The 26,155-nt window shown below is 35.3% G+C and overlaps 1 protein-coding gene across 1 annotated transcript in view; it reads left to right on the top strand.

The window, feature by feature from the left end:
* GBE1 (1,4-alpha-glucan branching enzyme 1) overlaps positions 1-26,155 on the top strand; it is a 297,920-nt gene that overhangs the window by 47,497 nt on the left and 224,268 nt on the right. Inside the window, exon 2 of the mRNA XM_029213759.1 lies at positions 17,803-17,972. Within this exon, the coding sequence (XP_029069592.1) occupies positions 17,803-17,972 (170 nt within the window). The remainder of the gene's footprint in view (positions 1-17,802; positions 17,973-26,155) is intronic.

Below are 26,155 nucleotides of genomic sequence, written 5' to 3'. Positions count from 1 at the left end.
ACATACTCACAATAAGAGAAAAAGGAAAAAACATGCATATATGTATATAAAAAATTTGAAAAGGAGGAGTGCAACCAAATAAACAGATCTACCAATGATAATAAGCTCTAAATACTAAACTTAGATAAACATAAAATCAGAAACAAATTAAGTGCAGAAAGCAAACCCCAAGTCTACAGTTGTTCCTGAATCCACCGCCTCAGTTTCGGGATGATTCGTGTCTATTCAGTTATTCCAGAGATGCAGGGTACTTCAAGTTGATTGCAGAGATTTAATCCACTGCTCCTGAGGCTGCTGGGAGAAATTTCCCTTTCTCTTTTTTGTTAGCACTGTTCCTGGGGTTCAGCTTTGGATTTGGCCCTGCCTCTGTGTGTATGTCGCCAGAGGGTGTCTGTTCCCCACCCAGACAGGATGGGGTTAAAGGAGCGGCTGATTAGGGGGCTTTGGCTCATGCAGGCTGGGGGGAAGGAGGGCTACGGAATGCGGGGCAAGCCTGCGGTGGCAGAGGCCGGCGTGACATTGCAACAGCCTGAGCCATGCTGTGTGTTCTATTGGGGAAGTTGTCCCTGGATCACAGGACCCTGGCAGTGGCCGACTGCACAGAATCCCTGGGGGGGGTGTGGATAGTGACCTGTGCTTGCACACAGTATTCTTGGTTGCTGCAGCAGCAGCCTTAGCATTTTATGCCAGTCTCTGGTGTCCACGCTGATACAGTGGCTCGCGCCCATCTCTGGAGCTCGTTTAGGTGCTTCTCTGAATCCCCTCTCCTCGCACACCCCAAAATGATGGTCTCTTGCCTCTTAGGCCGTTACAGACTGTTTCCTGGACTCCCTCCCAGTTAGCTGTGGCATACTAGCCCCCTTCAGGCTGTGTTCACGCCGCCACCCCCAGTCCTCTCCCTGCGCTCCAACCAAAGCCCGAGCCTCTCAGCTCTCAGCCCTCGCCCGCCCCGGCGGGTGAGCAGACAAGCCTCTCAGGCTGGTGAGTGCTGGTTGGCACCGATCCTCTGTGTGGGAATCTCTCTGCTTTGCCCTCCACACTCCTGTTGCTGCGCTCTCCTCTGTGGCTCCGAAGGTTCCCCCGTCCTCCACCCGCAGTCTCCGCCCGTGAAGGGGCTTCTAGTGTGTGGATACTTTTCATCCTTCACAGCTCCCTCCCTGAGGTGCAGGTTCCGTCCCTATTCTTTTGTCTCTGTTTTTCCTTTTTTCTTTTGCCCTACCCAGGTTTGTGGGGAGTTTCTTGCCTTTTGGGAAGTCTGAGGTCTTCTGCCAGCGTTCAGTAGGTGTTCTGTAGGAGTTGTTCCACACATAGATGTATTTGTCATGTATTTGTGGAAGGAAAGTGATCTCCACGTCTTACTCTTCCACCATCTTGAAGGTGCCCAACAGTCCTGTTCCTTAATGGACACTGTAATAGATGTTGAGGATGTAAAATTAAACAAAAGATGATCCTTGGCTTTATGTCATCTTTAATCTGGTGGGAGAAGATGTCAGCAAAGAAATTTATAATACTGTTTGAATATATCATTGGGACAGTTTGGCCAAAACTCTTTGTGAACCCAGCCTTAGGGAAGGGTGGTCTATGAGTGATGAGGAATCTATTTGAGTTCTCAATTCCAGCAATTTTGATTATGAATAGGCTTTAATTATCAGTACAACTATGTGATCTGACCAGAGCATTTTGGGAGCACTGAACTAGAATATTGTGGCCCATAAGCAATATGAGTTCTAGATGAATTTAAAGTATCCATTTTACTGATGTTGAATAGGCTATTAAATTAAGCATCAGGGTGGCCTTATTAGCAAACAGATTTAGCTATACTTGAATGGAATTTAACTTTGGGTTTTCTTTCAAATCTGCTTATAGCATTAGGGTCCTTGTATAATAGTTTAATTTGGCACAGAGACTCTAGATAATATGGTAAGTGAAATTTAAAAATGTTGTTTTACATCCATACTTCATTACAAAACCTACAGAGTATTGTTGCTTAGTAAAATTTAAATACTTTATCTCGATCTCAATTTGGGTAAATATTTAAAAGAATAAAATGTGTAATTTGGAAAAATAATAAGCTGAGACATGCAGACAATATAGCAGACTACTCCACTTGCCAAGCTGTTCTTTGCTTTCAGACCTATTATGTCTGGTCTGTATTAGGTCAGTGGATGTAAAAAAGATGTGTGTGTGTGTGTGTGTGTGTGTGTATACACACACAGATAGATAGATGGATAGATAGATAGATATAGATATGAAACTTGGATTTTTATAACTTAAAAGAGGTCTTGCCAACATGTTAGGAGTCACTATGAAAGCTCTTTAATCTTTTGGTTTTGTAGCTGACAGAATTTTTAAACCTTTATCTCCCTCAGTAAAGGCAAAAATCTTGTCAGAGTGTTTGATAAACCTTTGATATTTCATGGCTATTTAGTCCAAAGGCTGTGAAGTTTTTGTTGGAAATATATATATCTCCTTGGATTCTTTGATATATATTAGTATACTGTGTCCCATGCCATTGTCAAAGTGAAAATTGATTCATTTATCCTGTCTCTAATATAAAAACATTCACAAGGATAAAGTTCTGGCTATCTGGCTATCTGGCTATATTTAATAAATTCAAATGTGTGATTGGGTTTTTTGATTTGCTAATTACCATATTATAAGGTTTCTGATTTTTGGTGATTTTCAGAGAAAAAAAATTAGTGTCCATTAGTTTTTATCTTATAATTGATATAATAACCATCCAGTTTGAAACTGTATATAAGAAGTATAAATAGTACATGTTTGCATATTTTGCTTTAACTCAGTTACTTCAGGTTCATTGTGACAGGTACACCTGCCCTCCAAGTAAAATTCTCTGGGTAATTAGAATCAGTACCAATGTGATTTCTGCCTTTTGTTAGATTTTACAAAATAAAATAGAGAAAAATGCTTTGTGGATTTGTTTAGTTAGTGTAAATATGACAAGCTTTAATTTTTTTCAAGTGAGTTTTCTGATGACTTTATTTTTGAACATTTGTATCACTCTAACCTATAATAAAAGGTTTTTTCCATCAAAAATTTAGCATATGAAAATTATTTAACAAATACTAAGTAATAAATTAAATTTACTATCGAAGTCCAAATCAACTGAAAAACTGTAAACTGCAAAACGTATTGGGTGCTATTATGAGTAATGCTTAAGTAAAAATACTCTGGAAGGAAAGTCTTGGATATGTATTCCAGCTTCACCCACTTAATAGCTGTGTGGCCTTGGGCAAAATTTTTTAACCTCCTGTTTCTTCATCTGTACCATAAGAATGATAACAGTACCCTCCACATTGGGTTATTGTGAGGGCTTAAATAGTTAATATTTAACAGTGCCTATAGCATAGTAAGTATTCCATGAGGTATTAGTCATTATCATTTATGATTTGTGATATTTATAATTCATTATATTTTTTTCAGTTGGCTGACAGACTATTTTCTTTTTTTATTTGCTTTGCATTTTATGTTTCATAATGGTTTATACACTGCATTTTATTTTAAGCAAAATGGTGTATTTAAAAGTATGCTACTTGTGCACAGTAAAATATACACTCTTTGGTGTGTGTGTGTGAGACATCCAAAATAACCTTTGTTTTGGGGTGCAATTTTTTCCTTTCTTGGTTGGAAGAATTAGGACCCAACTTTGAATCAAAGAAGGCTAGAGTACGGATTATAGGTTCTTAGACCTGGATGGTACCTTTCAATTTAGCTTCTTCATTTTACAGAAGAGGAAGCTAAAGCTTTGGGTGGTTATCCTCCTTAAGTTCACATAGCTAGTACCTTAAAGATGGTCTAGAAGTTGTATATTTTGACTCCTTCACCTCCCTCTCTACTTTGAGGAGTATAGAATTTTTGACAATGTTTGAGTAACAGTGACATTCACATAACTATCATTGCTTTTTTTTTTTTTTTTTTGTGCGGAACGCGGACCTCTCACTGTTGTGGCCTCTCCTGTTGCAGAGCACAGGCTCCGGACGCGCAGTCTCAGCGGCCATGGCTCACGGGCCCAGCCGCTCCGCGGCATGTGGGATCTTCCCGGACCGGGGCACGAAGCCGTGTCCCCTGCATCGGCAGGTGGACTCTTAACCACTGCGCCACCAGGGAAGCCCCCCATCATTGCTTTTAATCTATTGATACAATGAATCATATTAAGAACAAGATTCTCTTGGTGATTTAAAAGATTGGAATTGCTTCTCAGCAGGTTAGTTAACCACGCATACTCAGGAGTATAGCTCTTGTGCAGATTGTGGTCTACATCATGGAGGACCTCTAGCCCAAACCTCTGGTCTTTGCCATGTAATTTTTCCCCAAAGAGAAAGCTGACCACAGAGCAGAGTGTTATTTGAGCTAAGAGCTGTTAAAACATTAAGTTAGATTTCTTCCTAAAAATCAGTAGACTAAGACTGTGTTAGCTCATGTTTCATATTACACGAGAGAAAATAAACTGAAAGGTCAGTTGAACAGTTAACAGCATTGCCCTTTTCCAAGGTAATCAGCAGAGCATGTAGCAAAGACGTGAACAGGAGCGTGACTGGAAAGAGAGCGGCTGATAAAGAGGCTGGCTGCTTAAAGTGCTTGGGACAGTACTTGACACTTCCAGGCCTGACCAGATGGGCCATCTCACAGGGCTTACCTTCAGTAATTCTGATTTATTACATTTAGATGGCTTTCTTTTTCTAGTTAGGCAGTCAGGTTTTCACATTGCCAGAAGACCCCAGAAATTTTAATATTGACCATTAATCATACCCTGGTAAACTGCAAGGGCAATATATTATTCATTTGTTTGCAGCCAAGAGACAAAACACAGTGATTAAAATTAATTTCTAGCTACATTTTGTTAATTTATTCTAATTAATTAATATGTTAAGTCAAAATATGTTTACATTAATGGCTATATAGTAGGTTCTTTATGTTGTGTCATTTCCATTATCCTAAGTGTTGAACTCTAGAAATAAGTACTTTATTATTAAAATAAATAAGGAGTTGTATAAGGCTTTCTAAGTAATACCACCAAGTGAAGTATTTCTAATTTTCCATTAATTGATTGAGAACATTTCATGGTTTGGGTTTCGTAGGATTTAGATTTGGAAGGATCTCAGCAGTGACCTCCCTCAATGCCTTCACCCCTATGGCCCAGTACCAGAATTAGGAAAGAACATTTAATAAATAACAGCCATCATTTACTTCCAGGACACAATTTTAAATAGTAGCCACTCTCACTTTTAAAGTTAACTTTTAACAGTTTTAAATTGACCTCATTCTCCTCCTCCCAAAAAGGAAAGATTTAATGATTTCTACATAATCATAATTTCTATATATATATTATTAATTTGAAATACAAAGTAGCCAAATTACATTTAACTTTAGGCCAAGTAAGAACAAAATTGTTATTTAAATAGCTTTTATTCTAAAACATCAGAAAATAAGAAATCAACTGTTTGCTCTTAAATATGCTCTGAGGATAGTAGTTGTCAGATTGTCCATAGTGCATTTGATTGTGTTTTAGAGATGGTACAAAATGAAAAAGGTTTTTAAAAAAGGTTAAAATTAGTAACAGGCCTAATGTTTGCTTGTAATTGAATTTAGATTTTATTATTGTATTATAATTAACATAACTATTCCAATTTTTTCAAGGTTTTTTTTTTCTTAGAAATATCTTAATTTCTTGTTTAAAAAAAGGAAAGATGAGACATGACATAATTTATTTTTGGTGGGCTAGTTATGTATAAGCACAATATCCCTGACATCAATGGTATTCTCTTTCTGTTTTATAAATGAGGAGGCTGAAACTCTGAGATCATTAAGGGGAAAATCTAAGGTCACTTTGCTAATGGGCCTAGCAATAGAACCTAACCTTTTATTTTTAAAATCTGTCCTTTCTATAGTATGTCATCATGCCTGGAACATAGAACATGGCCCATACAAATTAGTCTTAGATTAACTCTATATGTGAAAGAACTCATTTCATTAACATCTAGTCCCAAATCTTATGAACATAGGCATTGGTAAGGGTTATAATAGTAAGAAAAACTGCTTGAGTTCAAAACCACAGACATGCATGTTACTATCAGCTTGCGTAGAAATGAGATGATGGGAGTGAATTGTCTTCCATTCATTTTGGCAGCAGTTGGTGTCTTGATTGGTTCATCACATCCCCTGGTTTCCTTTTCACTTTTTGTTTGTTTGTTTGTTTGCGGTACGCGGGCCTTTCACTGTTGTGGCTTCTCTGGTTGCGGAGCACAGGCTCTGGACGCGCAGGCTCAGCGGCCATGGCTCACGGGCCCAGTCGCTGCGCGGCATGTGGGAACTTCCCGGACCGGGGCACGAACCCATGTCCCCTGCATCGGCAGGCGGACTCTCAATCACTGCGCCACCAGGGAAGCCCTCCTTTTCACTTTTGTAGGTCCATATGTTTGAACTTTTTATAACGTTCAAGTCAATGAATCAGTGTCTTATGTGAGATAATGCATTTCCTTATAAAGCTGGTTGTTTAGTCACACAGGACCTACAGGAGCAAGAGTGAGGGATTTATCTGCAGACTGCTTCCCATTTTCTATCTCTTATTGGTCAAAGTTTATCCCTTTAAAAGTTTAGCCTTTATTTCTCCACACATCAATGTTGTAGTATCTGGCTTCTTTCAGGAGCTGCTTGCAAGTCACAGCCTTCATAGGGCCAGTCAAATGAGGGTACAAAGCCAGGACCGTGGTGGGACTAAGTGAATATATGAGTTTCGTACATTTAGGGCAGATTGTATCTTTCTTATATTTGAAAAGGCTGTTGATTTTCTATGTTGTCCTCAAATCCAGCAATCATATTGAATAGATTTATTGTCCTAATAGTGTGCTTATTTCATGCGAAAGGTGTTATGCTAAGCATTTTAGGTATGTTATCTCATTTGATTATCTTATGAAATATATTCAGTTATTCTTAGACAGGGAAATTGAGTCTAAGTTACAGCTGGTAAGAGGTAGGATTGGAATTCAAATTCAGATGTAATAATCTTAATTTTAAACCTAAATCTAACCATCCTGTCACCATTGCCTCACCACTGTCTGGCAAGTAATAGGTGCTCACTAAATATTTATTTAAGTACTTAATATGTGCCAGTATTTAAGGTGCTTGGGTATATGAATGTGCTAAACAGATAATTTTCCCTGTCTTTGGGAAATTTACATTCTAGCTACTTCTATTTTCTGGTTATAAGCCTTTATCAACGCCTTACACGGTGCTTTCTCACTCTTTTTTTTTTGCGGTACGCGGGCCTCTCACTGTTGTGGCCTCTCCCGTTGCAGAGCACAGGCTCCGGACGCGCAGGCTCAGCGGCCATGGCTCACGGGCCCAGCCGCTCCGCGGCATGTGGGATCCTCCCCGACCAGGGCACGAACCCGTGTCCCCTGCATCCGCAGACGGACTCTCAACCACTACGCCACCAGGGAAGCCCTCTCACTCTTTTTTTGCTCTTCTATCTCCCACACATAACAAAGAATGTCTTGAAGGCATGGACTCTTTCTTCTCTGTTCTCAGTGACTAGCATAGCACTGGACATATAGTAGATGCTTAGTAATATTTGTGGAATAAATGGATGGATTTTACCACTACTTGCTTGTCACTTTTACTTAAATGGCCCCAATTTTACTGTTTCCTGGTAGATGAAGTTTAGAGTGTATGTTAAATTGAACACAGATTGGAAATGTCACTAAAATTTTAAATGAAATTTTATAAATTTATACATTTATTTGTCGACTAGTACATTTAAACATTTAAATATAAGGAACGGCATTCAAAAATGAGAAACCATGTCTACTATAATGTCAATTTTTAAATTATTTTCATTGATCAATCCTGCATAACAAGTCCACAAACCCCTGTATTTTAATGTTCAGTCTATTTAGTAAAGACTTCAGTAATATCTATACTCTGCCTGCTAAAATTGATCCTTCAAACTGCTCCCTTTAAAAACTCTCTATGTATCAGTTATCTCCTCTTTAAAGTCTTAAAGGTTTTCATTTTTTATTTATTATCTAGCTGAAAACCATCTTTTCCATCTTGATTTGCCACTACATTTCTAGCCATCCTCCCGTCCAGCTACGAATAGCTAATATGTAGCCCACAAGAACCACCTTAAATTTTACACATTTAATGCTCTTCTCTGTCTTGTCTCCAACTGTCAGAATATACTACTCATCCTTCAAGATATAGCACAAATGCCAGCCACTTTTTAAAGCCTTTTCTAATCTTCTCCCATCAGTTCTTTCTGTTGTCTTGCTAATTCTTCTGTTAACATTTGCTTATCTCAGCCCTATTGTCCTGAGTTGAACAGTCTTCTATTAGACTGATGAACTTATTGAGGGAAGGACCTTGAATTATTGGCACACAATAAGTATTTTTATCCTGTAATAAATATGTTGTGGGTTTTTGTTGTTGTTGTTGTTGAATACTTATCCGTGATTGAGGAACATAAACTATTCACTGTTTTTTTTTTTTTTTTGGCGGTACTCGGGCCTCTCACTGTTGTGGCCTCTCCTGTTGCAGAGCACAGGCTCCAGACGCGCAGGCTCAGCGGCCATGGCTCACGGGCCCAGCCGCTCCGCAGCATGTGGGATCTTCCCGGACCGGGGCACGAACCCGCATTCCCTGCATCGGCAGCTGGACTCTCAACCACTGCACCATCAGGGAAGCCCTAAACTATTCACTTTTAAGTCTCAAATGCCTACTGTTCACTTGACAGGTTTAATATATAGATAAGTTTGTATATTACACATATTTTGTGCTTCAAGAAGAAAGTTTCTGCCAGTCACCTTGAAGTCTTTTTAAAGGCCGATTTAAAAAGCAGTTTTTTGTTTCAAAAAAAATTCCATTCCCCTCTCCTTTATTTTCCCCTTTTTTAGTTATTAAAAATTCCTGTTGAGCTTTTATTTCTCTGCTTTTGCTTGCCTCTATTCCAAGTCTCCTCTAGGAAGCAGATGACAATATAAAATCTTAAGAATTAAGCTAGCAAGGAAGGAATTTTCCCCATGGGTTCCTTGTGTTTCAGGCCTACTCAGAAGCACTTGAGAAAGAATTCTACATCCTAGATATTTCCAGATAAGGTATGATCCATCTCCCCTGACATATCTCCTGTGTTCACAACCTTGCATGAAATCAGAGTTTCGGTACAGATCTAGGATGAACTGTCTTACAGGAGAGCAAAGACTGTAGCCTGTTCCATTTTTTTCCCAAACTAGTAATTTCCTGCTTCCCTAAAGTAACTATTTTTTCCCCTAGTCAATCCAATTTACTTAATTTTCTTCAACACTTTTTATAACCCATACATTCAAGTTAATCTGGAATACCTGGTATGTGTTAGTATGCCTATATTTGTAATTTTTCATAGCAGGAAAAAATGTGTTCTCACACACTTTTGGAATTTAAGGAGAAACAGTCCTTGATGTTTGCTAATAATTAATGTGCACATTACAATCTAAACAGGTATTAAAAATCTAAACAAGAGGCTAAGTGATTTGTTCAAGGTCACATATAGTATGTAACAGAGTTAAGATTTGAACCTGAACTGTTTGCTTCTAGAGCCTTAGCTGTTTCTCTTAATTATAAGATTAATAGCCTTATGAATAAAACTTATAGGGCTTTCTTTAAAAGGAAGATGTGACTTTTCATTTGAGACTTTGTCTCTTGATTTCCTTAAAGTATACCTTTTGTGATGAATAATACTACATCTCTACTGCTTTTTACCTTCTTGACCTTGGGCAACTTACATATTTATCTGTGCCTCTATTTCTTTGTTTGTAAAAAGAGGATTAAAAACATCAATCAAATGTGATAATATTTTTATATCTGTACAAAATACAGATACAGTAGTTTCTACAGTTTCTATTGAAACTACAGATACAGTAGTTTCAATACTAACTTCGTTTTATGTTCTGGTTACAAAGAATTTGACCCAGTTTTTAAATATTCTATAAATTCATAGCAAAATATTGAGAGAGATGACTGTAGTAGGAGAGGGCAAAGGGACGATGAGCTTGCTATATCCTCAGGCATTTTCTTTTTTGAGCCACAGTGATTTCAAAGTGGAATGTGTATTTCTGTATCAGAAGCTACAGGGCTGACCTTGAGGAAGTCAAGATATTTAGTTAGAATTATATCATAGTATAATCCTGTTTCTGTTCAATTTTAGTAAATGGGACATTTGTACATGTCTTATGAAACGTCTTAAGAATGATTATTTTTTAAATTTAAATAAATCTAAAATTGTGTTTCAAAGATATTATAACCACATTGACAGTAAAATTATTGCCACATTTATTTGCCCTCCCGAAGTTGATATCTTTTTTAAAAAGAATCAGTAATTTTTCTTATATTATGATAATGTATGTGTATGTATTTTTTTTACCCTAAGTCCAGATTTATTTTGTTGACTGTTCCTGTTTGATCATTTTATTGAATGTTGTTACTTATGTTGTCTAATATGGATTAGAGTTTCCATACACCAAGAGTTATAGCTGAATAATATCTATAAGAGGTAACAATCATTTTCTCATAGAAGTTGGAGAGTATGAGAGAGTTTGCAGTACTAGTCTTTCATTAGATCTGTAGATTGAGGGGTTTTTTTTTGCCTTTTTTTCTTTTTTGGTCCAGATCAGTATTTGAAGTATTTTTGAAACAGTTGCCAATGTTAAATTAGGGAGAGTTCATAGAAAAATCTGGAATTTTTTCATTCTTACTTGATTTGGCAAATGCTTGGTAATAATAGGCTCTAGCTTTTAAATAGACACTGTCACTTTTCGCTGGGCTTTGTGCTCTCCATCTCACTTAGAGTTCTTCTCTGCGTTGTTTTCCATACTCAAAGGCTAACCTCATTGGTCATTCTTTTATCATCAGGCTTGCCCTTTTGTGTTCCTCATGTGGGAGCAGCTCCTCATATTTATGATACCTTCCTGGCTTCTGGTGGTGGTTCAGTTTGTGTAAAGACTAGAGTAAAGACTGCCAGTGAGACTGGGGTTGTATCATTTCATTAAAAGCTAATTTGTTTCAAATAATAGATTAAATGTAATCTGAATTTTTATGAAACCATGGGCATGTGTGCTCACAGGTGGGCATGTGTATTTGTGTGTGTTGGGTATATATATACAATACAAAAGGGGGTCATATATGAAATATTCCACTCACACCTACCACTCCCGTAGGCATTGCACTACACCGATCAGATTCTGTGCTGTACCTCTTCTTGTCTTTGAAGCAAATGTGGTGAGTGTGGTGAGGCTAGGGAGGCTTAAGGCTCCTGTTCACCTCAGCCCATTGGAATTCAACCGCTGGTGCAGAGGAAGGGACCCTGTGAAAATACCATCTACATGCCATCTGTACCTATATGAATATTCTTTATACAAATAGATGGTTTGTAGAAAACTGCTTTGCAGCTTCTTTCCCTAAGCCATCGCTCTTGGGACATTTTTCCACATCACCACATTTCGTTCTATCTCATTCTTCATAATGGATCTCGTGTAATTTGTTGTTTGCATGTTCCACAGTTAATTCGACCAGCCTCCCTTGTTGAACAGGTAGGTATTTTCCATGGTTTGGTATTTTAAATAATGCCATAATGATTATCATTGTACACATGTCTTTGCTTCTTTGTGTGATATATCCTAGGGGTAAATTTCTAGAAATGGAATTACTTAGTTGAAGAGTGTAATTTTGAAATTTTCATAGCTGATGCCAAATAGTTATCTAATTTATATTTCATTAAAGAGTATTTGGGAATGTCTTTTTCCTGGACCTGCATTCTGTCTGCACAGACTATCACATGTTTACTGGTCTTTTAGGTGGAAAATGGAATTTAGGTTTGCACTTCTTCAATTATCTATGAATTTGAGCATCTTTTCAATATGTTTACTGCCCATTTGTACTTCTTTTTCTGTGAAATATAGGGTTTTTTTAAAATTAAATATTTATAACTTTGATCTTTCAAAGTTATTTTGGTTTTAGAGGTCCAATTTTTAAACTTAGATTACAATATTTTAATAGGTAAGCCATTCTTTTCTTACTTATTTGAAATGTCCTTTTATGATGTATTTAATTTCTTTATATGTTCAAGTCTATTTCAGGAACTCAGTTTTGTCCCACTGATCTATTTCAAACTATTTGAATTCCCCAAATTTTATAAACATAGTTTTACATACGTATTAAAATTCTTATGGAATATTTTATAGGATTATGTAGATATTTTAATGATCTAAAAATTTTGTAGTTTCAGAGAAAAACATTTATTTTGTTTAAATGGTGTTTCTTTGTTATAAATAATTAGAACAATGCAGGGGAGAAAGTAAATAGAAACCCCACCAAAAAAATCATCACTGATATTAAGGGAACATCATTCTTGATATTTATTATATGCTTATATATAGGTAGAAGGATAGAGAAATAGCTTGATAGAAATAATATAATAAAACATGAGGAAAATAGATGTGTTTTAAATTTAATTTTAAACAAATAGACTGAAATAAAATGAAAGAAGTGGCTGAAATTCACATTACGACTTTCTTTAAAGTGGCCATCTAAGATTAATGAAGAGATTAAAGAGTATAATGATGACAATCTTAAATTTTAGTCAGTGTTGAGTGACTGTTATAAAAAAAAATAGGGGTCTGACCACTCATGCTTTATTCCATCTCCCTTTCACTTACCTCTTGTTTTTTTATAAGTCAAGTTTTCACTTGTCCATTGAGATTCTTTTCTTGTTATCACATTCACGTAATTGCACAATTGATTAGCCTTGGTTCTATATTTAAAGACTTAGGGCTCAACCACACTGCTGCAATGACTGTCCATTCCTCTGTGTGTGTTTTTAGTCTTTTAATTGACTAATTTTTATGGAAAGTTTTTTCTTTTCTTCAACAATGGTTCGTTAATGTCATAGACTTAAAATTATTTTTTAATTTGGCAATATTTAAAGAATTCCTTAAGCTCGAGTAGGCATGTGTCTCATATAATATCCTTAAACTGACTTTTTTTTTTTTTGCGGTACGCGGGCCTCTCACTGTTGTGGCCTCTCCGGTTGCGGAGCACAGGCTCCGGATGCGCAGGCTCAGCGGCCATGGCTCACGGGCCCAGCCGCTCCGTGGCATGTGGGGTCTTCCCAGACCGGGGCACTAACCCGCGTCCCCTGCATCGGCAGGCGGACTCTCAACCACTGCGCCACCAGGGAAGCCCTCATATAATATCCTTAGATTACTACTTTTCCCTCTCAGAATTGTGTGGGCTTGGATTTGTTATGTTTTGGTCTTTAATGTCATGCTCCTTTGCAAAAAAAAATGCCCCCCTCCCCTTATTTTTTTGTACCAGTTGTCCATAGAATTATTTCTTTCTCCTTTGAATTTCAGTAGCTTAAACTGGGAGATGCTGTGTGTGCGTGTTTGTGCATTTGTTTTCCAAATTTTTCTTAAAACATGTGTTCTTTTTAAAATGCAGATTTAGTTCTATAGGAAAACTGTCCAGTTTTATGTCTTTTATATTCATTTTATTTGGTTTTGTTCTTCAGAGTCACCAGCTATCCTTATTTTGATAATTTTTGTTAGTTTTGCATATCTCTTTAATATTTTCAATTTCTTTTTTCCCTAATTATATCAATTTCCAGTTCACTTACCTAATAATTCTTTTTTATAATAAACCACTAGCATCTTTATTTGTCAACAATAGCCACTTAGAAAATGTAGTAGACAAGGAGCATCTTATCAAAATGCTAAGATTAACCTAATAATAACTGTGCTAAAGGACTCAATATTTTGTATGTAGCAATTCTCTCCAAATTAATCTATATAGTAGAATAATCTGAATAAACTTGACATACTGATTGTAAAGTTCATATAAAGGAAAAAAGTTTTTAAAATATCCAAGAAAATGTACAGAAAAATTAAAATGTGAACTTCTATGACCAAATATTAAATATACTATTATATGTAGTTATGTTAATTAAAATTGTGTGGTATTCTTCCTCCAGATACAGAAAAGAACAAAGAAAGAGGAATAAATAAAAATGCGTTCTATATATGTGAATTTAATACATAAAGTCAATCAGGCATCTTAATCAGTGGAGAAAGGGCAGAATATATGAAATAAAGAGCACTGGGAAAATTATTCTCGCACTTTGGAAGAAAACTCAAATTCCTACATCATTCCACATACAAAAATAAATGCCAAGGCAATTTAAGCACTAAACGCCAAAAAATATAAGTATAGTGGAAGAAAATATGGGAGAATTATTTTAATCTTATGATTAGGAATACCTTTTAAGCAAAATATAATGCTATATATATTCTATATAAAACTCCTTAAAGATGGATAGATTAGAAATAATTTTTAAATTCTTTAAGATGAACTATACCATAAGTAAAGCTAGAAGGAAACCAACTGGAAGAAAATATTTGCAATAAGTGTGTTTCAGAAAACAGATGACTTTCTATAATATATAAAGAGCTTTTGCAAATCAAAAAATAAATCAACCTAAAATGGAAAAAAAGGACAAAGATATAGCTAATATTGATTGAGAGAATATTATTTGCCAGGCAATAGCCTAAGGACTTTACATGTACAATCTCAGCTAATTTGCATAATAACCCTTTTGATCAAATACACTTAGCATCTCCATTTTGCAGGCAAGAAAATGAGGCACAGAGAAATTTAGGAATTTGTCCAGAGTTATACCATTAGTAAATACTAGCCTGCACTCATCTCACTGAAAAAGAAGCACAAATAGCTAATAAATTTAAGAAAAGCCATTCAACCTTAATAATAATTTAGGAAAATGCAAGCACTAAAACACAATAAGATATTTTTACCAACCAGAGAGTTAAAAAATATCAGATGGATTAATAAGACTAACATTGCCAAGAGTGTAGAGAAACAGTAACTCTCATACTCAGTTATTGAGGCTGTCCATTGTATAGTATTTTTTTATCTTTAAAAATAGAGATTTTTAAATTATTTTTTTTGAATTTTTGAATTTTATTTTATTTTATTTATACAGCAGCTTCTTATTAGTTATCTATTTTATACATATTAGTGTATATATGTCAATCCCGATCTCCCAATTCATCCCACCACCACCCCCCATGCCCCGCTTTCCCCCCTTGGTTATATGTACACTTTGTCCCTTGCCAATTCTAATTTAATTATTATTTTCTAATGCTACGTTTTGATACTCTGTTTATTTCTTTGGGTCTGCAGTTTCATTTTACTTCTCATTCTATTGTTCTGTCATATAATCTCTCAGCTCTTATTTTAATTCAATTCATTTTTATTTAAGTTGAAGTACAGCATGAAACATTTGTGAAAAGAGTCTTTTTCCATTCAGCTCAGTTGAGGTGTTCTTCATTAGTTAGTTTCTTACATTTTGTATATTCCCTGTATATTCCCTACTTGGATTCATGCCATCTTTCTGGGACTTTTATTGATTACCCCTCAGGGTATTGAGTACGCAGGGAAGTTTATGGACATTGCTCAATTCATTGCATAGTTCTGGAACTTTCACTTCTGACATAGAGCACCTGCCACAGGCTTCATTTCTCTAGTTTTACCAGTTTTGTCCTACTTTGCTTCTCCCCAGACCTGGGGCTAGTAAGTGCAAGTAGTAGTATGTTTTTGTGTACCAGCCCTGAATATGGACTGTGGGAATCTGGGAGAGGTTCAGGAGCAGCCATGTGTTATTCTTGGTCCTGCTTGGAAAGCAATCTTTGATTTCTTCTCGTGGCTGCTAGCTTCTGTAGTTTGATGTGATGTATGTTCTTTCCATGCTTTATAGGGCATGGCTAGGCAAACTACAGCCCAGAGGCCAAATTTGGCCCCACCATCTGATTTTGTAAATAAAGTGTCTCCGTAACACCATACACAAAAATAAGCTCAAAATGGAATAAAGACCTAAATGTAAGGCCAGAAACTATCAAACTCTTAGAGGAAAACATAGGCAGAACACTCTATGACATAAATCACAGCAAAATCCTTTTTGACCCACCTCTTAGAGAAATGGAAATAAAAATAAACAAATGGGACCTAATGAAACTTCAAAGCTTTTGCACAGCAAAGGAAACCATAAACAAGACGAAAAGACAACCCTCAGAATGGGAGAAAATATTTGCAAATGAAGCAACTGACAAAGGATTAATCTCCAAAATTTATAAGCAGCTCATGCAGCTCAATAACAAAAAAACAAACAACCCAATCCAAAAATGGGCAGAAGACCTAAATAGACATGTCTCCAAAGAAGATACACAGACTGCCAACAAACACATGAAAGAATGCTCAACATCACTAAACATTAGAGAAATGCAAATCAAAACTACAATGAGATATCATCTCACACCAGTCAGAATGGCCATCATCAAAAAATCTAGAAACAATAAATGCTGGAGAGGGTGTGGAGAAAAGGGAACCCTCTTGCACTGCTGGTGGGAATGTGAATTGATACAGCCACTATGGAGAACAGTATGGAGGTTCCTTAAAAAACTACAAATAGAACTACCATATGACCCAGCAATCCCACTACTGGGCATTTACCCTGAGAAAACCATAATTCAAAAAGAGTCATGTACCAAAATGTTCATTGCAGCTCTATTTACAATAGCCAGGAGATGGAAACAACCTAAGTGTCCATCATCGGATGAATGGATAAAGAAGATGTGGCGCATATATACAATGGAATATTACTCAGCCATAAAAAGAAACGAAATTGAGCTCTTTGTAATGAGGTGGATGGACCTAGAGTCTGTCATACAGAGTGAAGTAAGTCAGAAAGCGAAAGACAAATACCGTATGCCAGCACATATATATGGAATTTAAGAAAAAAAAATGTCATGAAGAACCTAGGAGTAAGACGGGAATAAAGACACAGACCTACTAGAGAATGGACTTGAGGATGTGGGGAGGGGGAAGGGTAAGCTGTGACAAAGTGAGAGTGGCATGGACATATATACACTCCCAAACGTAAAATAGATAGCTAGTGGGAAGAAGCCGCATAGCACAGGGAGATCAGCTCGGTGCTTTGTGACCACCTAGAGGGGTGGGATTGGGAGGGTGGGAGGGAGGGAGACGCAAGAGGGAAGAGATATGGGAACATATGTATATGTATAACTGATTCACTTTGTTATAAAGCAGAAACTAACACACCATTGTAAAGCAATTATACTCCAATAAAGATGTAAAAAAAAAAAAAAAAACCACAGCTACACCCATCCATTTGCATATTGTCTGTGGCCAATTTCATGCTTCAGAGACATAGTTGAGTAGTTGTGATAGAGACCATATGGCTGGCAAAGCCTAAAATATTTACTATCTGCCCCTTAACAGGAAAAGTGTGCCAAACCTGCTATAGAATAATTTTATTTTTCTTACTGGTTTTTAGCTAGTTTTCCTTCATTTTTTTTTTTTAGGAGTTTGAGGAGAGATGTAGGAATGCTCCTTCAATCTACTATCTTGACGTAGAAGTTGCTATAGTGCTGATATTAAAATATTCATGGAATAACATAGCCATCATATTTTCTCTCTTATACCAAAATGCTTGAAATTACAAAAAAAAATGTTAGTTGGATTAGTTCAGTTTATTTGAGATAAGAATGATTTTATCCTACCAGGTAACTTCTACCAATAAATGAAATTATTCACATCATTCCTCTTTAATGATGTCTTCTTTTTTCTTTTTCTGAATGAGAGTACAGCAACTTCTTAATTACAGTAGCTTTTCTGGAAGATGATTTAATTTTTCAATTTCCTTTCTTTTGCACTTTTTCAAAGGTATAAGCTGTTTAGCAAGACTTTGAACAACATTGGAGAGAACGAAGGTGGTATTGATAAGTTTTCCAGAGGTTATGAATCATTTGGCGTCCACAGATGTGCTGATGGTGGTTTATACTGCAAAGAATGGGCCCCGGGAGCAGAGGGAGTTTTTCTTACTGGAGACTTCAGTAAGTATTTTAGAACGATTAAACTCAGTTGTAATATTTTATTTATTTATTTAAAACATAGATGTTATATTTCATGTATTTAACTTTTATGAATATTATTGATTACAAATATTCTACTTTTCCATAGAATTTCTTCAGTCTTTACCTTCATGCGGTAAAGGTGTTTCTGCTGTAATAAGATACATGTGTTTCTTAAAAACTTTATGTTCTTAAAATCATGTACCAGAAATAACAGAGTTTATGAGAAAAATAGTGTTAGACAGAGTACTCCAAATCTATTCAACTTTGTTAGCAAGCTCTGACAAAACTAATAGCAATCTAGGTAAAAATATTGGTGTAGGTTCGGTCTCCACTAGCATTTGCTCCTGGTTATTTGGCATCGTAGTACTTGGATCCTCTAATTAGAATCTTTTTTTGAGACCACAGTAAAAGTAGACAGCTAATCTAGAGGGTAAACTGCTTCATCAGTCAGTTCTTTGTTTTTTCCTTTTCCTTTTTTATAACACAATATGGGGAATACCTTCTCAGCCTTGTCATCTGCATCATTAATTTCACTAGGCAGTTAACTCTATGGAAAGCACAGTGGTTCTAGAAGTCAGGCTTCCATCATACAGTCTAGTGGAGGGAAACCTGTATGTAAATAACTAAAATGCAGTGTGCTGAGTTTTATTCCATAAGTATAAATAAATTACTGTAATAGTGACAAGGAAGAAAGCTTTCATTTTCAGTTTTGAAAATGGAATAACTGGCAAAACAGGCCTTGGCAAAATGTTCGTAATACAAGGAAAGGAAATATCAATAATAATCCTTTAGTACCATAGGGTAGCGTGGTCTTTAAAGTTTGATTTTCCTGGACTTAAGAAGTCTACATGCTGTACTGTTTTGCAAAGAGCAAAACTGTAGGGACAGAAAACTGAGTTGTCACGGTTTAGGGGTAGGAGGTTTGAGCTGATTACGGAGAAACATAAGGGGACTTTCTGGGGTGATGAAAATGTATTATGTCTTGATTGTGGTGGTTACATGACTGTATACATTTGTCAGAATTTATAGAACTGTACATGTAAAAGAGTGAATTTTACTGCGTGTAAATTATACCCTAAGGAACCTGACTTTAAAAAAAGTTTTGATTATATTGTCTAAGGCAGCACTGTCCAATAGAAATATAATGGACACCATTTATATAATTCAAAAAATTTAGTGGCTATATTAAAAAAATAAAGAACAGCTGAATGAATTTTAATAATGATAGATTTTTATTTAACCCAATATATCAAAACATATTTTAACATGTAATCAATATAAAATTTGTTAGTGAGATATTTTCATTCTTTTGTACTGCACTTTCTAAATCTGGTATTTTTCCATTGGAAATACTTGATCAATATTTAGATTTAATAAAATTTTCAGTTTAAAAGTACATACCCAAGTGTTTCCAACCATTATTAAAAGTTCTAGCAACTCAAATGAATAATAATTTTAAAATTTACATTTAATAAAATAATTAAAATTAAATAAAACTTTAAATTTAGTTTCTCAGTTGCACTAACCTAATCTTAAGCACAAGTAGCCACCTTTGTCTGGTGGCTCCCTTATTGGAAAAAGCAGGTCTAAGGACTTAAAATTATTCTTTGTGTAGTCCCCCAAATTAGATGATGCCAGCTGCCTGTTTCTAGAGTTACTGAAAACTTTAGGGAAAGTTTTGAAAAAGATCGTGTGTCTGCTGATTCAGATAGCTTGGCCTGGTGATTATTATGAAATATATTTTGAGGCTAGGAGTCTTTTCACTTAAATTGTTGTTAAAATTGGTATAATTTTTTCTCATACATAAACATGACTATTTCCCCATCTTCTCTAAGTGACTGCCTTGACCACTAGTTTTATATTAACAGACCACTTTGATATCAACCTATAATCAAGGCACTTTTTGGCATTCTATTTTATTAGTTCTTTTTATTGCCATTTGTTGAGAGGTATTGCTTGAGAGTGTTCAAGTTAAAGTTTTACATACAGATACCAAAACTGCTATAAGAACCTCAGTTAAAATTTAGTACTTGCATTTGATTACCTCTCCTCCATATTTATGATTGAACCTACTAAATAGGCTTTAGAAATATAAAAATATGGGAAAGGAACTGTATGAAACTAGATTTGGTAGCTATCATAGTGACTAATGCTGATTTATTAAAAGTTGTTCCTTGTAAATCCAGTTGGACCATATATGTGTTTGGAAACTGTATTTAAAAATTTTAAGGATTTAGGATTTAATGTTTAAATATTAAAAGTATAACAATTTATAAAATCTTTTATAAAGAGAAAACTCAAAATTATCTAGTCCCTATTTTATGTAAAAATATCCTCTGTTAACTTTTTTTTTTCAATTTAATTCGATTTTTGAAAATCCTATTCTTTGTGAAGGTATATCACATAATTTAAAATCTCTCCATATCCTTGAAACAACATTCAGTCAATTATTTTCAATCAAGCAATATTTATTTAGTGTCTAAGGGCACAAAGAATATCAGATTTAATCAACGGGCCTTTATTTTTACTGGAGAGATAGGAATGACTAAGATAAATGCAATTGTGATAGAAAATAGGAAGTATGATAGAATACAGTTAACTGTTAAAATAATTAACAGGCAGTATGTTGGGAAAATTTTAATTTATTTACTTATCTAGATGAAGGGATTTTTTTTTTTTTTTTTGCCCTGTTATAGGGTCTCAGGATCTCCTTATATATGGGATCTCAAACTTTTCTCACTAAAGAGCTTTGACTTAAAAAAATAAAGAAAGAGAAACAACTTTTGAATTGAGAGTACAGCCAAAATTCTGGGTTAAAAATTCATTTAAAATAATAGTTCTTTGGAAAAGAATGTTATACCTGAGTGTTAATTTAATGTAACTTTGTAGAATATAGAATTTTGATGATAATGACAGCACAGCTGAAAATATACCCATAATTACTGAACTAAACATGTCTTTTTTTAAAAATACAATTAAGGAATTCTATATTTTTTCCCTTATTTAAAAAAATCTATTTCTTATGGCTATGAAGAGATGAGCAAGAAGAAAGTTATTTTTCTTTGTTGAGGTTTTTCTCAGCATCAAAAATGTGTTAGATTTTATAGTTAGTCTTCCAATGTATAAATTTGTACTGAACTGAAGGGAAAATACAGTTTGTGTTAATTAGCTAAAAAATTACAGTTGATTTTTTAAAATTAGAAAGTGCAAACGAGGATTAATAGAAAGTATTCTAGGTGGTTTTGCTAATGATATTAAAACGTTTTAAAAACCATTTAACTGTATTCATATAGCTTCATATTTATCAGCTAAGTTGAAACAGCAGTAAACTTAAAAGATTCTATGGAAATAATCTCTAACTGTAACATGGGTTATTTTTAAGAATTCCTTACTTTGTCACTTAATGTAACAGTAAGCTTAACTTCTATATATGTACTTGAAATATCACCTAAAAAGCCCTATTGCTTCTTTACCTATAGGCAGAGTTGTAAAAAGTAACATCATTTTACTTATATTTTTATCATGGAAGTCTATACATATATAATTTAAAACATTGCTTTTGTATCTACCTCTTCCCTACATCTCCAAAGATAATATAAAACACATCTTCAAAAACCAACAACAAAAATCTTATTTCTGCTAAGGAATAAATTGTTACTTATATTTACAGTAACAGGAAAACAGTAAAAGGAAATGTTCTTAATTCAATTTTTATCTAAATGATTAACCACCTATTTCTGATAATTTTTCAGAAGAAATGAAAATTAAAGACTGTCTAGACTTTAATTCTGTATTATAGAAAATTATACCAGTAATCAAAATATGTTAGCGTATTGTGATATCTCTCTTCTCTTCTAATCATTTTAGAAATTGCACTGTACTTTCCTGTACATATAATACTGCTGGTAAATGTATGCTGTTCTAGTGTATTTTTTTGCCAACTGACCTGAAAATATTTTAGGTGCAAATGCTTATTGTTGTCAAATATAAATGATCTTTAAGAAGGAAATTACCATGTATTGGAGTGTAGAAAAAAAAAAAGAATGGGGTTTAGAGTTTGAACCCACAGTGGAGCTCTCTAAACATGGTTCTTCATCTGGCTTAGTGGGGTTAAAGGTGATGATATTCCTCTTACCTGCCTAACTGGGTTGCTCTAGATACTAACTAGATTGCAAATTGTAATTTTATACATTACTCAATGCTATAGAAATCTTAATTGACAAGATTGAAAAAGTACTCTAATTTGCAAAAGTCTTTTTCTTATTAAAAAAAATACTATTAATTTCAAAAGGCAGTTGAGCCTTGCAAAAGTCAAATGATGCAGTCTCTGTTTTGCCCAAACTGAGGTGGCTCTGGCTTTTGCCATCCATATTTTTAAAACTTAGAAAGCACTTTCACTTTAAATATATTTCACATATTTTTCTTCATTTGAGAGAAAACGAAACAATCATTTCTTTTCCTTTCAGTCGTTTTTTAAAAAAACTCGCTCTTTAAGCAGCTAGCAGCAGCTGCTGCAGCAACCCAGGACAGTGGATATATAATGACATTCATCAAGATTGGAATCTTAGCACCCAAAAAGTATTTCTGGGCCAGCCAGAAACTACTTTAAAGGCTTGAGATTAATTTCTGAAACTTTGAATCATCTCTAATAAAGGAAAGATTCATTCTTTAGAAAATTAAGTGTGATTTAAAATATACTTGGGGTTTTAGAACTAAATCATGTTTATTGCAGGTTGCTAAATAATTGGAGAAAACGAGCTGCTTTTCAGTAGCTAGATAATAATAAGTAGAGAGAAAGGCAGTAAACTACATATGTCAATATAAAATAATTGGGTTCCTATTCGTTATAACTGAAAACATTTCATTTAAAATTACTAAGTCTGGGAGCTAGGCACTTTTCAAATAATCTAAGTGTCTATCATTGATAGACTGAAAAAACAAGGTGAAAAAACCCCCCTGATTTTTATGCCTATAGAAAAAAGGAACCACAGATATTTTTGCAGAGTGGGAAAGATGCTAAGGAAAAATTTTACCTCTTTTCTGGGCAAAATTTGTCTACAATTTAATTTCCATTTATACAATTGCCAAGAAGTTTACATCATCACAAAAGCCTTTATATTTCTTAATTTCACATGTTCTGAAACAGTGCTCCTCGAAGTGTGCTCTGTGGAGCAGTGTGGTTCTGTGCACTGTAATTGGTTTGCAATAATAATATATTGTCAGAAATTGGGAGTATTTATTTATTTTTGGCTGTGTTGTGTCTTTGTTTCTGTGCGAGGGCTTTCTCTAGTTGTGGCAGGCGGGGGCCACTCTTCATCGCGGTGCGTGGGCCTCTCACTATCGCAGCCTCGCTTGTTGCGGAGCACAGGCTCCAGACGCGCAGGCTCAGTAGTTGTGGCTCACGGGCCTAGTTGCTCCGCGGCATGTGGGATCTTCCCAGAGCAGGGCTCGAACCCGTGTCTCCTGCATTGGCAGGCAGATTCTCAACCACTGCACCACCAGGGAAGCCCAGGAGTAAGTATTTAGAAACTTTAATAGCAGTTTGAAAGAGTAGTTTTATTTCTGTTGAATCTAATAATGATAATATAAATATTGGGGCTTAAATTTTGAAAGTCTTCTTTTCTTTCCATTTGCTAATAATTCATTTTTTAATATTTTATGTAAGTACTGGTCTATAATAGATTGGAAAATTTAAAAAGGAAAGGTAACTGGTCCATCATCATAGATAGTTTGAGAAACACTGATCTGAAAATTAGTGATCATTATTTATTGGTTTAGAAGTCATTTATGGTTGGAAGGTATAGCACTGATGTCAACCTCCTTTGTATTCTCTTCCTTCAACAAAATCGATGGTTGTTGTGTTAGCTTTCACTGCGGTATGGCTTGTTGCAAAAAACTCCAACATTTTAATGGCTTACAATAACAAAGGGTACTTCTTGCTCACGTTGGTTGTGGTTGTCAGCTGTGGCTCTGTCCCAAGTGTCAAATTATTTCCAGGATCCAGGGTGATGGAGCAGCCCCTGTGTGAGACGTGCCGATCTCGTGACAGAGAGAAAGAGCAGTGGAGGGAACCTGTCGTGGCTCTGAAAGATTCAGCTCAGAATTGGCAGATGTGATTTGTACTTCCATTTCATTAACCAAATAATTTGACCAAGCCTTATGTTGGTGATACTGGAAGCAGAATTTGATTTTATGGAGGCTTATGAAAAATTGGGAATAATAATATAAATTATCCCCATGGCAAATAACACATCTTCATAATATAAAGTGTAAACTTTCCAGAGTTTTTGATATCTTATAGACTTTTCTGTGGGAGCAGAGGGGAGTTGGTGCCAGGTAGGGTAATGCTTCCAATAGATTGTTGAGAAGTTTTCTTTGGAATGTCTATTGACCTTTGGATTCAAATGGAACTTCAAGGAATCTTTTGCAATGTAAACATTTTCGACTCCCCATGGGTCCTCTGTGAATGCATTTTTGTTATGTGGCTTCCTTCAGTTTGGCTTATTGGAGATGGTGATGTTTCTAGAAAGTGAATTTCCAGGGTGTCTGGGGACCCCTGATACTGTTTATTTTGGTGATGGGGTGGCAAACTACAAGGTAGAGGTAGAAGGCTTTAGGGTTGTTAACCAAACCAGCACCAGTGCTGAGAAATAGTCTCTTTGATGGATGTGAGCTTAAAATAACTAATCAGCCAATAGGCATTTCTATAGAAAGTTGTTAGAACTTTCTCTAGCTTTCCAATCTGATGTTGATTCTCTGACCCCTTTTATCTGTGTTCACTGACGGATTATTCACTTTCAGTGGAATAGATGTACAGTGGAGGTTTACTTAACCATTGTCTACTTATTAGACTTACTGAATTTACTTCTGCTTGACAGGCGGCTCACTGTAAATGATACTGCCTGCTTCCCACAGGATACTGAGCAGCCATGGGGAGTAAACTGTGGTCTACTTCATGTATGCAATTCTGCTCCTGCCAATTGCTTTGTGTGCTTGTAATGAGCCAGTTTCCCATCTGCCTCCAATCCTATGAATGCCCATTCTTTTCATTAGAATTCTGTAATATAGTATTATGTAAAGTGATGAACTGTGAGTGTGACAGCAAAGAAAATTATTAAGTATTCGGAAAAATCTCAGTAAGGATAAGTTGGAAGGTTATTATGAGTTAAGCATGCACAAGTGAACTGCAAAAAATGATATAAATCTAACGATTTCAGATGCCAATTATTTTGCATACACCTTTTAGCTTTCACTCTGTTTTAATCCAAAGGAAATTGGAAATTATAAATATTGCATTGTAGGTATAGGTTTGTATAAGAAAGATGATACAAAATCCTAATCAAAGGACCTAAACTTAAAAAATGGCTGTAATCTTACATCAGGAGGTGAGTGAATATTTATATTTGTGTTTTAAGTTAAAGCAACATTTTTAATATATATATAATTTTTACTATACATATAATCATTCTCTGCTTTAACCAATATTTTCAATATATGAACCAACTTCTGGCCCCAGTTGTGCTGGATCAGAGAGCTTTGCAATAATGCCTAATGGGATTATTTTTATAGGGAAGCATCTTTACTTCCTGGGATTTTAGGGAGGCTGTTAGAAACCTTAATGCTAGAAAGTAGATTTTGAACTGTGTGACATAACTAATAATTTTCTAGCCTCGTGTTGCTTTCTTTGTAAGTACCCTGTTAAAAATTTATGCTGTTTGGATAATACAGTACTTTTTGTTAGGTTTCAGTTTTGGTGTTTCACTTGTACGTAGTGTCTATAAAATTATTTTGTTTATGGTTGTTCTTCAGCACTTGTCTTTTGACATTTTCATAATTTTATCCATTAAAGTGACTTTATTAAGCTCAGCATTTACTTATACAAAGAAGGAACATTATTCACATTATTCTCTTATCAAGTTAGTGATAAGAGAAGTGTTGTTCTGTTTTATGAGTCACATCTAGCCCTAAGTGTGACTGACTATAACATATATCAACATTCTTTGTATCTTGATCACAACTAAACTATTTTAGGTTCAAATTGTATTACTCTAAGAAGCTGTCACTTGAGATAGGCATTTAAGGCAACTCCAATTTAATTTGTTGTGATTTTCTTTCTTATGCCACAGATAACATAACTGAATATCATTTTGCACTGTAGGGGG

The sequence above is a fragment of the Monodon monoceros genome, unplaced genomic scaffold, assembly GCF_005190385.1.
Source record: "Monodon monoceros isolate NGI ecotype Baffin Bay Population unplaced genomic scaffold, NGI_Narwhal_1 Super_Scaffold_11, whole genome shotgun sequence".
Classification (NCBI taxonomy): domain Eukaryota; kingdom Metazoa; phylum Chordata; class Mammalia; order Artiodactyla; family Monodontidae; genus Monodon; species Monodon monoceros.
Note: the sequence above shows the minus strand (reverse complement) of the source record. Positions and strands in the feature narration are given on the sequence as shown.